The sequence below is a fragment of the Vombatus ursinus genome, unplaced genomic scaffold (assembly GCF_900497805.2).
Source record: "Vombatus ursinus unplaced genomic scaffold, bare-nosed wombat genome assembly UNPS02014814.1, whole genome shotgun sequence".
Lineage (NCBI taxonomy): Eukaryota > Metazoa > Chordata > Mammalia > Diprotodontia > Vombatidae > Vombatus > Vombatus ursinus.
Window position 1 is genome coordinate 17,376,449 of NW_020954592.1, and position 20,472 is coordinate 17,396,920.

Sequence of the window (20,472 nt, forward strand, 5' to 3'; positions counted from 1 at the left end):
GCCCACTTGTGATTTAATTAGTATATTTTTTACCATTTTTTAAAAATTAATTTATTTTGGAGGGGTGGAGCCAAGATGGCAGAGGGAAAGCAGTGACTCGCTTAAGCTCTCCCTCAAACCCCTCCAAATACCTATAAAAAATGGCTCTAAACAAATTCTAAGGCAGCAGAACCCACAAAAAAACAGAGAAAAACAAATTTCCAGCCGAACACAACCTGGATGGCTGATCGCAAAGGTACATTGCACTGGGCTGGGAGAGGACGAAAGTTCCGCGTGGGCGCACAGGCCACAGCGAAACTGGAGCAGGCCTCAGAGGACTGAATCGTGGGCAGCTGTGGCAGTTTCCAGACTTCTCAACCCAAGAATGCCAAAGACAACTTAGAAAGTCAGTGGGAAAAGTCTGTGACTGCTGTGAGAGAAGAAGCTAGGTCTCAGCTGCCCCCAGGACAGCGGCAGGCTCCTGAGCTTCCTTTCTACAGACTGAGGGGGAATGGAGCAGCTGATCAGAGGGGTATTGCAAGGGTCTCTTTGCCAGTGCTGAGGCAGGAATCTCTTGCTTTGCCCGTGCTTGGATCTGGGTCACAGTTCTGAGGGGCAGTCCTGAGGCGAGGAGCTTGTTGTGGCGGTGGAGAGGAAACACCTCACACCTTATCATAGCACCTTGGAAAAACTGACACTTTTCAGGTCCCTAGAAGTATCTCTGAAAACTACTGTACAAACCCCGAAGCTTGGGACAGTACATTCTCCACATTGGAAGGAGACTCTTAACCTTAATAGTTTAAAACTCAAGTAATTGGCTGGGATCATGAGTAAGCAGAGCAAAAAGAGTCAGACTATATTATCTTACTTTGGTGACAAAGAAGATCAAAACATACAACCAGAAGAAGAAAACAAAGTCAAAGCTCCTACATCCAAAGCCTCCAAGAAAAATATGAATCAGTCCCAGGCCTTGGAAGAGCTCAAAGGGATTTTGAGAAGCAAGTAAGAGAAGCAGAGGAAAAACTGGGAAGAGAAATGAGAGCGATGCAAGAAAATCATGAAAAGCAAGTTAACAGCTTGCTAAAGGAGACCCAAAAAAATACTGAAGAAAATAACACCTTAAAAAACAGCCTGACCCAAATGGCAAAAGAGGTCCAAAAAGCCAATGAGGAGAAGAATGCCCTAAAAAGCAAAATTGGACAAATGGAAAAGGAAGTCCAAAAGATTACTAAAGAAAATACTTCCTTAAAAATTAGAATGGAGCAATTGGAAGCTAGTGACTTTATGAGAAATCAAGACACTGTAAAACAAATCCAAAAGAATGAAAAATTAGAAAACAATGGGAAATATCTCATTGGAAAAACAACTGACCTGGAAAATAGATCCAGGAGAGACAATTTAAAAATTATTGAACTATCTGAAAGCCGTGATCAAAAAAAGAGCCTAGACATCATCTTTCAAGAAATGATCAAGGAAAACTGCCCTGATATTTTAGAAACAGAGGGCAAAATAGAAATGGAAAGAAAGCATGGATCACCTCCTCAAAGAGATCCCCAAAGGAAAACTCCTAGGAATATTGTAGCCAAATTCCAGAGTTCCCAGGTCAAGGAGAAAATATTGCAAGCAGCCAGAAAGAAACAATTCAAGTATTGTGGAAACACAATCAGGATAACACAAGATTTAGCAACTTCTACACTAACGGACCACAGGGCATGGAATATAATATTCCGGAGGGCAAAGGAAATAGGATTACAACCAAGAATCACCTACCCAGCAAAACTGAGTATAATTCTTCAGGGGAAAAAAATGTTAATTCAGTGAAATAGAGGACTTTCAAGCATTCTTAATGAAAAAACCAGAGCTGAATAGAAAATTTGACTTTCCAATGCAAGACTCAAGTGGAACATGAAGAGGTAAACAGGAAAGAGAAATCATAAAAGACTTATTAAGGTTGAACTGTTTACATTCCTGCATGGAAAGATGATATTTGTAACTCATGAGACCTTTGTCAGTATTAGGGTAGTTGGAGGGAAAAAATTATATATATATATATATATAAAGATAGATAGATAGGGGGCACAGGGTGAGTTGAAGATGAAAGGGTCATATCTAGAGAATAAAATTAAGGGGTGAGAGAGGATTATACTAGGAGAAGGAGAAAGGGAGAGGTAGAATGGGGTAAATTATCTCACAAAAACAGAAAAGAAAAGGCTCTTACAGTGGAGGAGAAATGGGGGAAGGTGAGAGGGAATGAGTGAATCTTATTCTCATAGGATTTGACTTAAGGAGGGAATAACATACACACTCAATTGGGTGTGGAAATATGTCTTACCCTACAGGAAAATAGGGGGGGGAAGGAGACAAGAGAGTAGGGGAATGATAGAGAGGAGGGCAGATTGGGAAAGGGGGTAATCAGAAGCAAAGACTTCTGAGCATGGATAGGGTCGAAAGAAAGAATAGAATAAATGGGGGGGCGGGATAGGATTAAGGGAAATAGTTTTTCACAGCATGTCTGCTATGGAAGTGTTTTGCATAACTGCACATGTATAGCCTATATTGAGTTGCTTGCCTTTTCAATGAGGGTGGGTGGGGAGGAAGGGAGAAAATTTGGAACCCAAAATTTTAAAAACATATGTTTAAAAAAATGTTTTCACATACAACTGGGAAATATGAAATACAGGAAATGGGTTACAGAAATCTATCCTGCCTCCTCCTTTCCTTTTCTCTCAGTACGTTTTCTTAGTTAGATCAGATTAATCCACTTACTTAGATCTATTTAATCCACTTGATTAGATTTTTTTTTACAATTACATCAAAGTCAACTTATACCCACCCCCCTTTATGTATACCCCTTTAACATGGTGTAATAACAATATATCATATTCTATGCCCTATAGTCTTTTAATGTAGAAGCTGCAAGGTCCTGTGTAATCCTGACTGTGGTTCCATGATATTTAAATTGTCTCTTTCTGGCTGCTTGCAGCATTTTCTCTTTGACCTGGTAATTTTGGAATTTGGTTACTATATTCCTTGGTGTTTTCAATTTGGGATCTCTTTCAGGACTTGATTGGTGGATTCTTTCTATGGCTATTTCACTGTCTGATTCTAGGACCTGAAGATTTCCTGAAAGATACTGTCCAGGCTCTTTTTTTCATCATGATTTTCAGGTAGACTAATAATTTTTAAATTGTCTCTCCTGGATTGATTTTCCAGATCAGTTGTTTTACCAATGAGTTATTTTACATTTTCATCTATTTTTTCATTCTTTTGTTTTTATTTGACTGATTCTTGCTCTCTCATAGATTCATTAGCTTCCATTTGCCCAGTTCTAATTTTTAACCAATTGTTTTCTTCTATTAGAGTTTGTAACTCCTTCCCCATTTGGCCAACTATATTTTTTAGGGATTTGTTTTCTTCAGTGTACCTTTTTTTTTCCAGTTGGCCGATTGTATTTTTTAAGGACTTGTTTTCTACAGTTAATTTTTGTCCTTCCTCTTTCAAGCTATTGACTCTTTCTTGCATACATCTCATTTCTTTTCCCATTTTTTCTTCTCCCTTTCTCATTTGACTTTTAAAATTCTTCTTGAGATCTTCTAAGAAGGCTTTTGGGGCTTCAGACCAGTTGATATTCCCTTTTGAGGTTCCAGATGTGGGTTTGTTAAGAATGTTACCCTCTTCAGAATTTCTGCCTTGATCTTCACTGTTACCATAATAAGAATCTATCATATCTTTCTTTTTGCTCATGGCGTTTGCTTATTTCCTGGCCTTTAAAGAGATTAAGCTCTCCTGCTGGGGAGCCAAGGGCACTGATCCAAACTACTTGTGTTGGGTGCCTAGAGCCTTGTCACTGGCTTTGTGTGCCAATGCTGGCAATTGGAGGCCATAGGGTTCTGGCAGCTTACCTGGTGTTTGACTAGAATCAGCAACACTGGAACTCTAGGGGTAGGATTGGATAGTGTGGCCCCTGGCAATTTCCTGCTCACCTGGGCCTTTCCTTCCTTTCACTTTCTTCAACTCCTTTCAGATGAATGTTGCAGAATTTTTATCTGCCTGGGGCCCCTTGGAGTTCTGCTTCCCTTAATTTTGTGGAGGCACTGGGAGACCTGATTGCCGTAGAATGCCAAGGCACCTGATGGTTTTCCAATCTGGTTTCCACCAGTTCCTCCACCCTTACTGAGCCACTCGGGGGTCCAGGTGTTGGTGTTTGCCTGCTCCACTACCTGGGTTTCAGGATCTCCTCCTGATATGCTGAGGTGGGGCTTTCCACTAGCTTGCTGGCACATCTCTAGTTCTGTACTGCTCCCCTTCTTCCCCCAGGGCAAGAGGGGCCTTTCCCATTAATCCCTCAAGCTACCTGGGCTACTGGACTCCTGCACTCCACCTTTCTTCTGGTTCAGGTGTTCCAGGGTTTTTCCTGGGGTGATATTTTCTGGGCTTTCAGAGGTTAATCTGATTTAATTAATATAAAGAGCTCCCAAGAAAGGACTTCCTCTACCAATGCAAATCAGACCTTTCTCAGAAACTAAGAACTTTAGGGAGTTGCCTGGGGGAACTAAGAGGGTTACATAAAGAACAGGTGAAAGAGACAAGACTTGCATCCAGGTCTTCTGACCCTGAGCCTACTTCTATTCACTAAGTTATGCTGCCCCACTTATATAAATATAGAGAAAGATAGGAATTTAAAGTGATATGATATGGAACATCAGGGATTAATTTTAAATTTTCTGGGCATACTCAAAATGATGATATCACCAATGTTATCTTTTTATTTTATCTTTCCATTCCAAATTTAATGAACATAATAAAAGAAAAAGAAAGAGGATTATATGTAAAAATATGAACCTATCACATACAGTTTGATATTTTTAAGTATAAAAATAAGTTCAACATTATTTCAAAACTATCCTTTTTGTCTATTTTTTCATCTGAAATTCCTTCTCTTTCCTTCAGTGCATTTTTTTTCAAATTCTTCAGTAATTCTCTTTTGTTTCTTTTCTTTTTCATATTTTGTGGTGATAATATCAACTAGAGGAATGTTAAAGATAAAATTTGAATCATTTATTCAGGGACTAATTCAGGACCTCATCATCTCTTACCTAACCTAGTACAATAGCCAAATTGGTTTCCTTATTTCCTGCTTCTCTTTCTCCCAAAGTGATTCGTACCTATTTTTCTAGTCTTATTTCCCATCTTACTATTCCTTATTTTCCTTATTTTATTATCTGTTCTAATTCAACTTGTCTTTCATTTGTTTCCTGGTCATGACATTCCATTTCCCCCATTATGTCTTTTCATTGGGTCTACACCATGTCCAGAATGCACATCTTCCTTTTAGTATCTTTTGTTATTATTGGGTCATGTCTGACTGTAAAGTGATCCCATGGACTCTGTCTGTGGAGTTTTCTTGACAAAGACACTAGAATGGTTTTCTATTACCTTTTCCAGTATGTCCCCATTTTATGGATGAGGAACTGAGGCAAGCAGGGGTTAAGTGACTTGCCCAGGGTCTTATTGCAAGTGTCTGAAGCTCAATTTGAACCTAGATCTTCCTGACTACAGGCCCAATGCTATATACACTGCACCGCCTAAGTGTTAATTTTCTTCAAAGAAGGGCCCAGATACCACTTTGTATACAACACCTTTCCTGATCTCTCCTATTGCTATTCTTTTTTTTTCTGTCTCACAATTTACTTTGTGTACATTTAGTATATAATTATTTGGGTTCATATAATTTCCACTATCTCAGGAGAATGTATGCTTCTTGAGGTCAATGAATATTTAATTTGAAATTACTTGGAATCAGACCACAACACCACTTCCCAACCATTTGCAATTCAGGCTGCAGCCACTGTGGTATGTCTTCCTGCTGGAACTTTTTCCCTGTCACAATGAGCCCTCTGTCAGCTTTCACCTTTTACTTTGCCCCAAATCAGGCCCCTACTGTATTCCCCAGCTATTTCCAGATCATGCTACGTATATAACTTTACCCTACTGTTCCTCTTTATGTGTTGTATTCTCCTCTTAGAATGTAAACTTGTTGAGAGAAGGAATTAATTTGCTTTTGTATTCCCAGTGCCTGGCACACAGTAACCTGTTAACAAATGCTTTATCATGCATACATGCATTCATTGTACCCCAGCATAGCACATTGCAAATAGTATAAGTTTAAAAAATATTTGTTGAATTTAAATTATTCAAAAGCTATAGCCTATACTTAATTTTTAATTCATTTCCTTCATTGGTGTGTTTTCTTGGCTTTAGTATAATAAAAACTTTTTTTTTAAAAAGCTGACATTATTTGACTGATGTGTTTCTGTGAAGTAGTTTATCTTTATTTGCTGAAGTAATTTAATTAAATGTAATTTTATTTTTTTGTGTTCAACTTTTTATTAATTTATTTTGATTTATCAAAAACCTAAATGTAATTTTAGACAAAAATATTCAGTTTCATTTTAATTTTTTTTTTAAATATTGAGGGCTCTTAAGTAGTTGCTTATTTTGCAGGTAACTTAAAAAGCAATGGGAAGTCACCTTGCAATTTCAGTATAGAATGATAGGTCTAGAATTTGAATGAACTCCAGGGGCCATCTAATCTAACTCCCTTATTTTATATTGTATGAAACTGACACTCCTAGAGGTAAGTTTGACTTGCCAAGGCCACACAGTAATAAGCATCAAATGTTATATTTAAACCTATCTGCTCTGATTCCTGACAGGGCAGCTAAGTGGTGCAGTGGATAGAGCACTGGCGTTGGAATCAGGACTCTTCTAAATGAGTTCAAATATGGCCTAAGACACTAGCTCTGTGAGTAAAATGGCTGTCTGATGAGGCTTTACAAATAGCAGAGGAAAGAAGGAAATCAAAAATTTAAAGGACAAAGGAAAAAAATATGCCCAACTGAATGCAGAATTCCAGAAAGCAGCAAGGAGAGATAAGAGGATTTTCTTAAAGGAGCAATGCAAAGAAATGGAAGAAAACAATAGAATGAGAAAGATAGATCTCCTGAAGAAAATTAGAATATCAAGGGAAAGTTTCATGCAAAAATGGGCATGATAAAAGACAAAAATGGTAGGGATTTAACAGAAGCAGAGGAGATTAGGAAGAGATGGAAAGAATACACAAAAACTATACAAGTAATATTTTAACATCACCAATTACCATGATGGTATGGTTACTTATTTAGAGCCAGACATCCTGGAGAATGAAGTCAAGTGGGCTGTAGTAAGGATTGCTAATAATAGGGCTAGTGGAGATGACGGAATTCAAGATGAGCTATTTAAAACCCTAAAAGGCAATGCTGTTAAAGTTCTGCACTCAATATATCAGCAAATTTGGGAAACACAACAGTGGATGCTGACTTGAAAAATAATGGTTTACATACCAATTCTAAAGAAAAGCAATGCCAGGGAATGTTGAAATTACCAAACAATTACACTCATTTCACATGCCAGCAAGGTTATGCTTAAGATTCTTCAAGTTAGGCTTCAGCAATATGTGAAAATCAGAATTACCAGAAGAGCAAGCAGGTATTTGAGAGGAACCAGATACCAAATTGGCAATATTTGCTGTATTATCTACATCTCCATCATTAACTACACTAAATCCATTGACTATATGGATCATAATAATATGTGGCAAGTCATCAAAAAGCTGAAACTTTTATCCTGATCTTTGGTCTTTTGGGCATTTCTAGTTTATGATTTAAAAGATACCATTTTATAAAAATCTCTCTTTCCCTTAAAAAAAAATAAGGAGAACCAAATAAAGAATCTACAACGACTTCTTGACTTTCCAAATCTCTTTATGTGCACTCTGGGATGGTTTTTGAGGCAGCATGGTATGGTAGAGATTCTGCTAGACTTGGAATCAGAAGTTTTGGTGCAATTCATCATGAGAATGACCAATTCACAATTTCAATAAATTTGTTTCCTCATTGTAAGTCCATTGAGTGCAATTATTGTATCCAAATTGCAGAATTGTCATGAGGGTCAAATGAAATAATATAGACTTTAATGCACTGAATTTCAGTTGCCATTTTTGAGGAAGGATGAATTTAGTTGAATAAAGTAAAAAACAGACATATGTCTTGCCTTAAATTATGTTAAAGATAGTATACTATTTTCTTTCTTAAAAAAATAATGACTTTATGATAAAGAAAAAGTCAAATAATGTGAATGTTATTATTTTATAATGATGTATTTCCAGCAGTTTGCATCTCTGGAAATAAATTCCCAATATCTATTCTTTAAAAGTAAACCCAAATAGCCATGAAAATCTCTTTTCTAACCTCACTGTTCATTGAATTTTGACTTTTGCATAATCAAAGTAAGCAACATCCCTTATTAAATATGGTAGCACTCCAAAATCTTCTTGACTATTTTACTCTCTCTTACTTGTGGTGCTTGCTAACCAACTGGCCCATTTATACAATGTATTTCATTCTAGACATCTAAAAGGGCTGTTTTAAATATTCTGTAATTTTAATCTATCCAGTAACTCCACAGGTTTCTTCACTTATATACAATTACTAATTATGTTCACATTTGTTAGATTAATCTATTGCACTTAAGTCTAATTAAACATATAAAACATATTTTTGATGTATAGAAACTCTTCCATTGTGTCTTTTGCATGTGTAAGTTAATGAAAGAGATAAGCATCAATTAATTTTAGATCTCTATCAGTGATAAATATCTACGTATGGACAAAATAAAAGAAGTTTCCAAGATTAATTTTTTTTTCATTCTCCCAATTTGCGTCTATTGGGTGCATATTTTTAAGCTTAAAGTATTTGTCACTGAGATATTAATCCAAGGACACAGTGGACATCTAATTCTATGTTGTTATTCCATGTCATTTCTAATTATTCTATTTCCATTTGCAAGAAAACTCCTTTAACTTTTAAAAATTATGTATTTTTGAGGTTTCACAAAATTATTCTATGTGAACCCCACTAATCTTTTCAATTCCTCTTAAGTATTTCCTGCTGGATATTTTTTACCTTGGCTATTTACCCCCAATGATGCTAATGCATTTATTTCAATTTCCTGGGATACAAAACTATCATTTTTCCTCAAACAGATTAAAATGAATCCAAATCATGATTGCAATAGATAACTGAGCTCCCACTGATAAAAGTATCTTAGAAAATCCTAGGCATTATTATAGAAACAAATTTTTGTTTGGTGGATTTTTGTTGTTGTTGTTTTTATATTTGAAGAGTGTTTTATAAGCTTATATCAATTGTGATGAAAAGCAAGTTACATTTTTAATATTTATAAATTTAAGGTATTTAATTAGATTAATATTTCAGTGTCTAGATTCATGTTCTATAATGTGATTTAAGCTATTATATGAAAAAAATAGTTTTGTTTTTTAATCACATCAGACATGATCTACAAAACTTGATAACTGAAGTTGAAAAAAGAGATAACCAGTTATAACCTATTGTTCTAGGAAGAAGTTAACATATCCATACTATTCATAAAGTCAGTATACAATGTTCATCCACATGTTATACAATAAAATAAAAGGAAGATAAATGAGTTTTCAATTATATTCCCACAGTATATACCATTAAATGGACCAAAAGCTAGAAAACAGGCAGCAGGCTCAGCAATATACTGACAAAATAGCTGAGCTGTTGCACCTGCTACGCTCATGCTAATTTCCTTTTCAAAGCTCAGAAAAAGTACATGCTTAGTGCTCTGTTGCTGAATCTTCAGTATGACTTTTCAGGTTTGAAATAATAAGTATAAAGAAAGACCTGGGAATTTCTGGAACAGCCCAGTCTGTTTCCTTTCACAGAAGCTATTGTATTTTGTCAACCTCTCACTCCAACTACATTGTTAAAAAGCAACACTTTTACTGTTCCATTCATATGTACAAGATGTATATCCACATATCTAATTTTGAATAACATTATGCAATAATCTGTTTGCTACTCATACTATTAAATGCAAAATCATACTATCAAATCAAAATGCAAAGAAAAAAATTACACAAGTGAAAAAATAATCTGCTTTGTTTATCAAGTTATTTAGGTTTATAGGATAGAAGTTCAGCTATGAGGTATTAAATTGCTTTGGAAAGTTTAAAATTATATACCAATATTAGAGATTATTCTGATGACAGATGAATATATAAAATATTTTAATCTACGATATTTGTTTTTAAAATAAAAATTTTATATGTCAATAATGTAGCTTTCCTATGATTACTGAAAGCTTTCAGCAGGATTTCATGCTCAGCCCTCATGAAGATCATGAAAGATGCTAAAATCCAATTTAATTTACAAGTTGGACCTTAAAAAATGTTATTTTCTGTTGTATAATGACACATCTATGGTAGAAAAACAAAGACAAGTAATAGGATATTTATTTATTTATTCATTTATTTATTCATTTATTTATTTATTTGTTTGTTTGTTTGTTTGTTTGTTTGTTTGTTTGTTTGTTTTTGGTGAGGCAGTAGGGTGAAGTGACTTGCCACAACTAGTAAGTGGCAAGTGTCTGAGGCCAGATTTGAACTCAGATCTTTCATAACAGTATTTTTATCATCAAAAGACCTGGGTGTTACTTATGTGACTCTGAGAAATGTGGGACTTATCTTTCCTTATTCATAAAATTAAAAGTTTAGACTAGATGATCATGGTACCCTTGTCTCTCTAAATAACATGATGAAGTGTGTTTTCTGGGGTTATTGTTGTCATCTCCATAGTGGTAGCCATACTGGAATGAAAATTTAAGGGAAAAAAAACCTACTGGGCAACACACACAGAATGAGATTTGTGACAGAAATCAAGAACAGAGCAAACAAAAATATATAGGGAGAAGTAAGGAGGCACAGAAGTTGAGTCACCATGTTGAGAAATGAGAGAAGAAAAAGAGTGCAGTTGAACAAAATAACTTTGCATTAACCTAATACATTTTTCTCTAGACATATACTCAGGGCATTTTAAAAGTAAAAAAAAAAAATTAAGGGAGCAGCTCAGAAAAAATACAAACTAAAACTATTATCAAATGATAGAAATATTTAAACTATAAGTTTGAACTATGAAGAGCAGCTTATATTTATTTATATAATGCCTTTTGACTTATCAAATGCTTAACATACATTTTCTCATTTAATTCTCATAACAATCCTGTAAGATTGGTGGTGGCAACATTATTTTATCTCCATTTTACAGTAAAGGAAAAAACTCAGAAATGCTAAGCCATACGGCCAAGGTCACAGAATTAGTGTCAGAGCTGGGATTCAAAGTTCAGTTTGACAGATTCCCGTACTTTTTTCTACTACAAACCCTAGTCACAGTTTTCAATCAATGTTCCATAATGAAGTACTACTACTGAGTTTTAGTTTTCATTATGTGAAAATTATAAGGCTTCCTTTAAAGATCCTGTTGTGAAGTATCCAACTGTTAAATTATCCCACCCTCACAGAACCTAGCACGATGCCTTGCACATAGTGAGCATTTCATAAGTGATTAATGAATTGAAGATAGATTGGAATTTTGTAGCTAGCAAGAAAATACAATATCTACTTGAACAAAATGATTAATAAAAACAGAAAGAAAAATATATAGCTTTACAGTATTTAAACAAATATTTAAGAAGATTGTAAAATAAGGTTTTGATGGATATATAATGAGTATGAATTTTCTAAATCTGTATGGTTCACTGTATAATAATACATTAAAATCATGACTATTATTATTTTGTGAGTATTAATTTAAAACAAATATAGTCTCTTAAAAGTTTGTTCAATTGCTATCTTTAGCTGAATTTTGTCCAGTGAAAACTGCTTCCTCAGTCCAGATAAGATCCAAAAAGTTTAAGAGTTTGGTTTCCTATTTTCCACTAGGCATACCTCTCACTGAGCACAACTCAAGTTTCTCACAAAGGGAACTTCTTTATAAAAAGCGAAAAATTTTATTCACTTTTCCATTGAATAGTTTCCTACTGGTTATAAAAAAAACAATTCATAGTTATCAATATATGTCCAGGTATATGTCCAGGGGCTGAGATCCAATATTTATGTAGAGGTGAGAAAGGAAATTTACCAATGAGTCTACTGAGCGAAAAGAATAAGATCTCATGATCTGCCTAGTTGAAATTCCAAATTGTGTGGACATATTGATGTTGAAAAACCACATCCACATTGGCAAATAACTTCATAAAGAATTCAAAACAAGAAACTAAATGCCTAGATTCGTAAGCTGGAAAATACAGCTTATTAAATTCATTAAAACATCATTAAAATTAAAACTTCAGTTTCCTCTAACTACTTATGTTACCTCCTCAAAGGAAGAAATTACTATATACAAAATCACCATGACCAACTCTAAACAGCATCTCTTGAGCCCCCTTATGTTACAGTGAGTTGATTTCTGCCCCATATCCAAGTTACTCTGAAACCTCACAGCACGCCTCACTCTATAAAACCATCCAACAGGACCTCAGGCCTAGCCAACAACAGTATCTTGCCATTTGATTCAAAAAGTACATTACAATTAAAATTGTCCTATTAGCCCCTGATACAATTAAAAACAACATGAGTGCAGTACTAGCCTCACTTTTATATTTGTATCCCTAGCACAGGGCCTAGAACAGTATAGGTGCTTAATAAATGCATATTGATTATTTTACGGTGTGCAAGAAATCATCTTCTATGAAACATACTAGGGTTAGATTTTTTTATCAAACATTTACTTTTATTTATGCCTATTCTGAATAGAATAACTAAAAGTGACTAAAAGGAGTCTACCTACCAAAATAAATCCAAGAACTATATGAACACAATTACAAAACACTTTTCACACAAATAAAATCAGATCTAAATAATTGGAAAAACATCAGCTGCTCATGGGTAGGCCGAGCTAATATAATAAAAATGACAATTCTACCTAAGCTTATTGACTTATTCAGTGCCATACCAATGAAACTACCAAAAATTACTTTATAGAGTTTGAAAAAACAATAACAAGATTCATTTGGAATAACAAAAGGTCCAAAGTATCAAAGGAACTAAGGAAAAGAAACAGAGGGGAAGGTGGCCTAGCCATACCAGATCTTAAATTGTATTTTAAAGCAGCAATCATCAAAACTGCTTGGGACTGGCTAAGAAATAGAGTGATGGATCAGTGGAATAGGTTAAGTATGCAAACCACAGTAGTCAATGATTATAGTAATCTATTATTTGATAAACTCAAAGACCCCAGCATCTGGGATAAGAACTCACTCTTTGACAAAAACTGCAGGGAAAACTGGAGAAGAGTGTGGACATAAACTAGGCATAGATCAAAATCTCACACCATATACCAAAATAAAGTCAAAATGGGTTCATGATTTAGATATAAAGGCAGATACTGAAAGCAAACTGGGAGAGCAAAGACTAGTTTACCTATCAGATTTATGGAGAGCAGAAGAATTCATGACCAAACAGCAGATAGAGAACATTACGAAAAGCAAATGGATAACTTAGATTACCTTAAATTGAAAAGTTTTTGCACAAACAAAGCCACTGCAAGACAGATTAGATGGAAAGTCGAAAATTGGGAAATAATTTTTACAACCAGTGTCTCTGATAAGGGCCTCACTTCTAAAATAAATAGAGAATTAAGTCAAATTTATAAGAACATAAGTCATTCCCCAATTGATAAATGGTCAAAGGATACGAACAGGCAGTTCTCAGATGAAGAAATTAAAGCCATCTATAGACATATGAAAAAAATGCTCTAAATCACTACTGATTACAGAAATGCAAATCAAAACAACTCTAAGATACTACATCACACCTATCAGACTGGCCAACATGACAAAACAAGAAAATGATAAATGTTGGAAAAGATGTGGGAAAATTGGAACACTAATGCATCTTTGGAGGAGTTGTGAAATGATTCAACCATTTTGGAGAGCAATTTGGAACTATGCCTAAAGGGCTATAAAAAGATGCATACCCTTTGACCCAGCAATAGCACTTCTAGGGCCATATCCCAGAGAGATCATACAAATGGGAAAAGGACCCACACATACAAAAATATTTATAGCAGCTCTTTTTGTGGTGGCAAAGAATCAGAAATTGAGAGGATACCCATCAACTGGGGAATGGCTGAACAAGTTGTGACATATTAATGTAATGGAATACTATTGTGCTATAAGAAATGATGAGCAGGCAGATCTCAGAAAAAAACCTGTAAAGACTTGCATGAATTGATGTTGAGTAAAAGGAACTGAACTAGGAGAACACTGTACATGGTAATAGCAACACTGTATGGTGACTGACCTTGATAGACTTAACTCTTCTCAGCAATGCAAGGATCTGAGTCAATTCCAAAAGACTCATGGTGGAAAATGCAACCTACATCCAAAGAAAGAACTATGGAATCTGAATGCAGATTGAAACATACTATTTTCTCTCTTTTTTTTTCTTTCTCGTGGTGTTCCCCTTTTGTTCTGATTCTTCTTTCACAAAATGACTAACGTGGAAATATATTTAATATGATTGTACATTGACTTTATTGGGATCAAGAACTCTCAGGTTAGGACATTTCCTCTACTGATGTTGGGCTACACCTTCATTGTAACTTATAACCTTACAGAGTAACTTAGAACAGAAACCTTAAGTGATTTTGTAAGGATCTCACAGTTAATATATGCCAAGTGCAGGAGTTGAATCCTGGATATATCCACTATGCCATGCTGCTTCCTAAAATATGTTAATATAAAGATAGTTGTAGTTGTTAGCTTTTTAAAAGCTAGACAGTGTATTTCCTTCTCCAAAATACTGGGAAATAAAGACTTCTCTCATTGTATTCTTATGATATCCATTGGATGAATACTATCCTAATCAGAGATCCTAATTTAATAAAATACCAAAGTTTTATTATAGGAAAAAGATAACAGTATTAATCCTCATCTTACAGCAATTACCTCCTTTACAGTAAACAGTTCAGTGTAATAGCTCTTTTAATACTGAAACATTACAATACTCAATTTCACAATAAGGCTGGCCTATTTTAATCTAGCTTTTTATGTTAATATGCCTGCCTCTTTGTATATAAATACAAGGATTTATAATTTTATCAGCGGAGGTAACATGAATTCCTTCCTCCAATGAGGGCCCAAATACATATATGACTTAGTAGACAAGTTCTAGGAAGATTGGTGAGGCAACTACCTACCCAGAGTAGTGACCTACCCAAAGTCACTGGCAGAATCTGAGCCGAGTCCCTAAGTTCCTCCTGTCTCTAAGTTAAGCACTCTGTGCACTGTATTCTCCTACTTCTATACTAGTCTACATGTTACTTTCAAATTACGAGTGCATTCTTAAATGGTTTACAGACATATAGAAGATAAGAGGTCTTAGAGTTACCTTTCTTATTACTGCCAACAACCTCTCCTTAAAAACCTAGCCAGACAAATGATCTTAAGACTACATCTTGTATAAACCATTATCCATTTTTCTTAACTTTTAAGATTTACAATGCTATAATTAGAAATGTATTTTTCAAGGATTCTTAGGCATACCACCTTAAGAGTATCTTTCCATTTCTCTCCATTCTACCAGAGAAAAAGCACAACTCTATACATTAGGTACCTGAGGTGATGTTTATGGATTTTCTCACCTGTTTAAGTAGTGGATCCTGCTAGATAAGTAACCTACTTACATCAACTACCCAATCAATTGGTTTGATTTTTTTTGACTGATTGGTTCATAATAAAATTCTCAGTAAAGGGTCAGTTTGATATTCTGTCCAATCCCCAGTGAATAAACTTATTGTTTCACCAAATAGATTGAGAATAAAATAGCTTGTAATATTAACAAAACAACTCTAGGCAAGGTGTGAACTCAGCTGGTGAATTCAGTGAAGAAAATTTTTAATTAGATACTTTGCAATATACATATATATGAAAAATTATATACCCTATGTGTATTCATTTTTCAATTTAATATTTAAATGTGTAGATACAGCCTTTGTGTAGATACAAAATTAAATTTCCTCTTCGAGACTCTAGAATCTAGAGTAATAATTGAGCAAATAGTCACAAGGTGCCTCTTAATTATTATAAGGTACATTTATGAATTAAGCTAGTTAGATAAATGGCTTGGTCTGAGCATCCAGGGTAGGAATCGGATTTTTTTAAGTACACGTATGAACGTGGTTTCTTGGAGAGGACAAACATTAATCAAGAACCTAAATCGAGAATCCATGTCTGAATGGAATACCAGGAAATGGAAGAAGATGCTGATGCAATACAAGCCATGTAATTACTCTCTTAATTAGATGAGCAGATTTAGAAGTTTCCCCTATCTTCAGTCTTTGAAAATTGATTGTACTGTTATAAATGAGGGACAGATTGATTTATGTTGTCCTTATAGAAAGCAGTTAAGCACTCAATTAAGAGACAGGAGTCCAGATCCTTACTATGCTCAAGTTTAGTCCTTAGCATTGGTAAGATTTGCTTTGAAGCTACCACACCATTGAAAAACAGTGAAGTTGTTCATGCTTTTGTCAATATAATTTCAGTCACTGAACTATAAGGGGGAACAGATTCTATTCATTGATTTATAGAATGCAGATTTTGAGATACTTAGGTAAAAGATAGAAAAATACAATTTAAGTGTTCTGTTTATGTATATATTTATTAGTCAAGAAAACAGATTTAAATAGAAAGGAATTGTTATTTTATTGAAGGACCATCAAGAGAGTTTTAAACTAAGATTTTTCATACTTGCAACTTCAATGGCCCATAAACCAGCAAATTACTACCAGTATGGAAATCATGTCCATGAAATCCAACATTAATTATATCACAGAATTTGTAGCATTTTTATTATGATAAATCAAGTTTTCATTTCATGATTTTACTTTCTCTAATGACTACAACACACTTTAATAAATTCTTATGTTCTTGTATATTTTTTTCAAAAAACAATAGATGAATCAATTGAGCTTCAATTCTCATATTCAAAGTGAAATAATTAATGAAACTACAAGGTTTGAAGCTCTGTAATAGAGGAAAATGTGACATTCAAGAGTTTGGAATTTTTTTCCCTGAGCTACTATAGTGCTTGAAAGTAGTTTTCATTTATTTCACATGAAATCTTTGAAATCTACACATGACTTCAGGCTATAGAAAAATATTCTATAATTATGATTTCATATAAAATGGATAAAGTGCTTTCAGTAATATTCTCTGGAGGAAATTCCCTCAACCATTTTTCCCTAATTAAGCTTTGAATAATCTTTAAATACGTTAGTTTTAGTACATACAGGTTATATACAGTATGTCGTTTGATAAAGTGAATCATAGCTTTATTGTGATAATACTCTATTAAATTTGTTTTATTTCCACTTGAAGAAAAAAAGACAGACGATCATCTTAATTTGATATGTCAAAGTTTTCTTTGTAGTTAATTTATGAAACTTGAAGTAGCAGGCAAAAAAAAATCATAAAGGTCCAAATACAAGCTTAAACCTGGAAAGGAGTTTAGGGATCACCTTTTGCAATTCCCTTCCTAGTGCAAGAATCCAAGTGTCCTGTCTTCAACTAGGTCTCTAATCAATACAGTAAATATCTTATTGCAACATTTTTTAAGATTTTGAAAAAATTATTTATTTTTAGTTTTCAACATTCACTTCCATAAGATTTTGAGTTTCAAATTTTCTCCCCATCTGTCCCCTCTCCCATCCCAAGACAGTGTGAAATTTGATCTAGGCTCTACATATATATTCATATTGAACCTATTTTCACATTAGTCATGTTGTAAAGAAGAATTAGAACTAATGAGAGAAATCTATGTGCAATATTTTGATATGATAAAAGAATATAATTGATGGAATCAGTAAATCATATAACAAAGCCTATTAAATGTTCTTAAATCTAAAATTAAAGATTTTATTTTACATATAGCTTTATTAATTTCATGTAGAATAGTTTGTTTTTTAGAATTTAACATTTCACAAAGACAAAAATTCTATCCAAGTATTACCCTGTAGGAGGGAAAAACAAGGTTCAAATATGTACTAAGTTGTTGTAGGAAATCTCCCTTGCCTGAAACCTTTGAACGTATTTAAAATCAATATATCCTTCCCTTTTTATTAAAAAAGAGACCAAAAAGGTGGACTGGAAAAGTGCATATCATTATTAACTTCTATTTTCAGACAAGGTGGGAGTATCATATACAAACATTCATCACTGGAGAATCTTTAAGAATGAATGCGGGGCAGTTCTTAGCAATGTACTTGAGAGCATGATATTAAACTTGGCACATTTAAACATATAAACAATACATGATAAAATTAACACATTTAAATATATATTAAACTACATTTTAATTGATACTGACTTGCAAAACTAATGCAGAATTAAATGTTAATCAAATTTCCCTTCTTCAAAAATAATGAGATTGAGGGCAGGTAGGTGGCCCAGTCCATAGAGTGCCAGCCCTAGAGTCAGGAGGAGCTGAGTTCAAATCCAGTCTCTTGACACTTACTAGCTTTGTGACCCTGGGCAAGTCACTTAATCCCATTGCCTAGCCTCCCCCCCCAAAAAAATGAGATTAACTTTGGAATAATGATTTCCTCAAGATTAAAAAAAATTAAACCTGTTGTGGGGAAGAGTGGGAGAAGAAACCTTAAAAGAAAACTACCCAACTTTCTCCCATGTAAAAATAGAGTACAGAAATATTAATTACAATAGACCAACATATTATCTTTTTTTCCCCACACACACCTATCTCCCAAATAAGTAAAGACCTGGAAATACCACCTTTGGGACAAGCTTCAATTGACTGTCATTTTTAACTTGGTTATTTTTAAGAATAGGTTAGATCTTTGAGTTATCTCTAACATACCTTTTCCTCCCTTATCAAATAAGATAATGAAAGCATTCTCTTAAATACTAACAGATGACTGACAACTTTTATACAACTATTTGTAAGTAACATAAGATATAGGAACCCCATGATTTTGCATTGTTCTTCAAAATGCATAATTAGATATCCCCTAATAAAGCTCTTTCTTAGATTTCACTTCATTTAGGTTTTGAAATAGAGAAAAAGGCCAAAATTCACAACTCTCAGCCCTCTTGACTATCACTTTCCAATCACTATTCAACATCAAAACTTGGATGTCACTTTGAAATACCAGCTACCATACTAAATAAGAAAAAAAAAGATACATTAAGACAAACTTAGACTTGCTTCCACTTTGTGAACTACAAAGGAGAAATACCTTATTTCCCTCACCCAAAAAGTCACCTATATAGAAGAAAAAGTCAGAAGTTATACAGATTCCTGTTTATATCTTCGAATCAACCTTTCAAATTATTTAGCAAAGAACTTTTAGATAGCTTTTAAAAAGGCAAGCCCGGGTGGATGGATAAGGATGGTTTTGACAGGAAGGGGGAAATATCATGTTTTCACAAAAAACAATTTCCTCCCTAAAGTAAGTAAGCCAGTCCAGAATTCTCGTTCCTGCGGAGGAAAAAAAAAAAAAAGAGCTGGCCAGAATCAGAAGGCTTCATTAAGTCTAAGTGACACCCGCTGTGCTCAGAGCAGATCTATTGTTCTGTGGAGCTTAAGGAGAGCAGTCCAGAACACAGAGGTAGTGCACATCCTGCAGATCCTCACGTATTAACGTCCAAGGGCATTTGGTAGTAAGAAAGGAAGCAAGTGCTGCTTCCCAAGGGATTTCAAGATAGCAACCTAGGCTCAGGCGGCGTCGGGGAGCAGTTCGCTCTGGTGGTAATCGAGATCCACTGAACCCCCTGCCGAGTAAGAGCCAAGGAGCTGATATTAGGACAAAGTTGTAGTCAGAAGCGAAATCCGCTCACGGTTGGGACCAACAGCAGCCTACCACCTTCCCATTCCCTCCCTCCTCTCTGCTCCATCCCTTCTTACCTTGGTTGTTGGAGACGTGACTGCAGTCGGCTGGCAAAGCTGTCAACAGGGGGAAGAACAGGCCAAATTGCAAAAGAAAACCCCGGACCTCACAGCCCCGCATAATCGACCACAGTACCCTTCCACACTCTCTAGAGAGATAGGGCAACGCAGTACTGCGTTCTGTGTCCTGGTGGTCTTCCCCTTCCTCCTGCCCCTCTTCCTCTTCCACTCAGTCCGCAGAGGCTAACGGGGGGTGCTTTTCGCTCGAGGCCCAAGGGGCAAGGCACGAGGGTCCAGGCTGTCCAAGTGCAAGTGAAGTTGCTGCTGCTGCTACTGAAGATGCTGCCTCCGCCGCCCGAGAGATGCTGGTGGCAGGAGAAGGGCGGTATTGCATCCACCCGTGTGTCCCACTCACTGGAGGAATATTCACCCGGCCCGGGAGAGCGCGCGCGCGCACAGGAGCGAGCTCTGGGCTGTGGTTTGGGGGGGAGGGGAGGAAAGACGGGGTAGGGTGGAGTGACGAGAAAGAAGGGGGTGGGGAAAGACATAGCCTTTCACACTTGGAGGAGGTAGCTCCAGAGAGCAAGCTCCTCTGGTAGACGCGC

At 35.3% G+C, this 20,472-nt stretch overlaps 1 protein-coding gene across 1 annotated transcript in view; it reads right to left on the reverse strand.

Annotated features, from left to right (window-relative positions):
- EPHA6 (EPH receptor A6) overlaps positions 1 to 20,261 on the reverse strand; it is a 1,252,883-nt gene extending 1,232,622 nt beyond the window's left edge. The window contains 1 exon segment of the mRNA XM_027835345.1: positions 19,886 to 20,261. Within this exon segment, the coding sequence (XP_027691146.1) occupies positions 19,886 to 20,261 (376 nt within the window).
- Between the last annotated feature and the right edge of the window lie 211 nt (positions 20,262 to 20,472).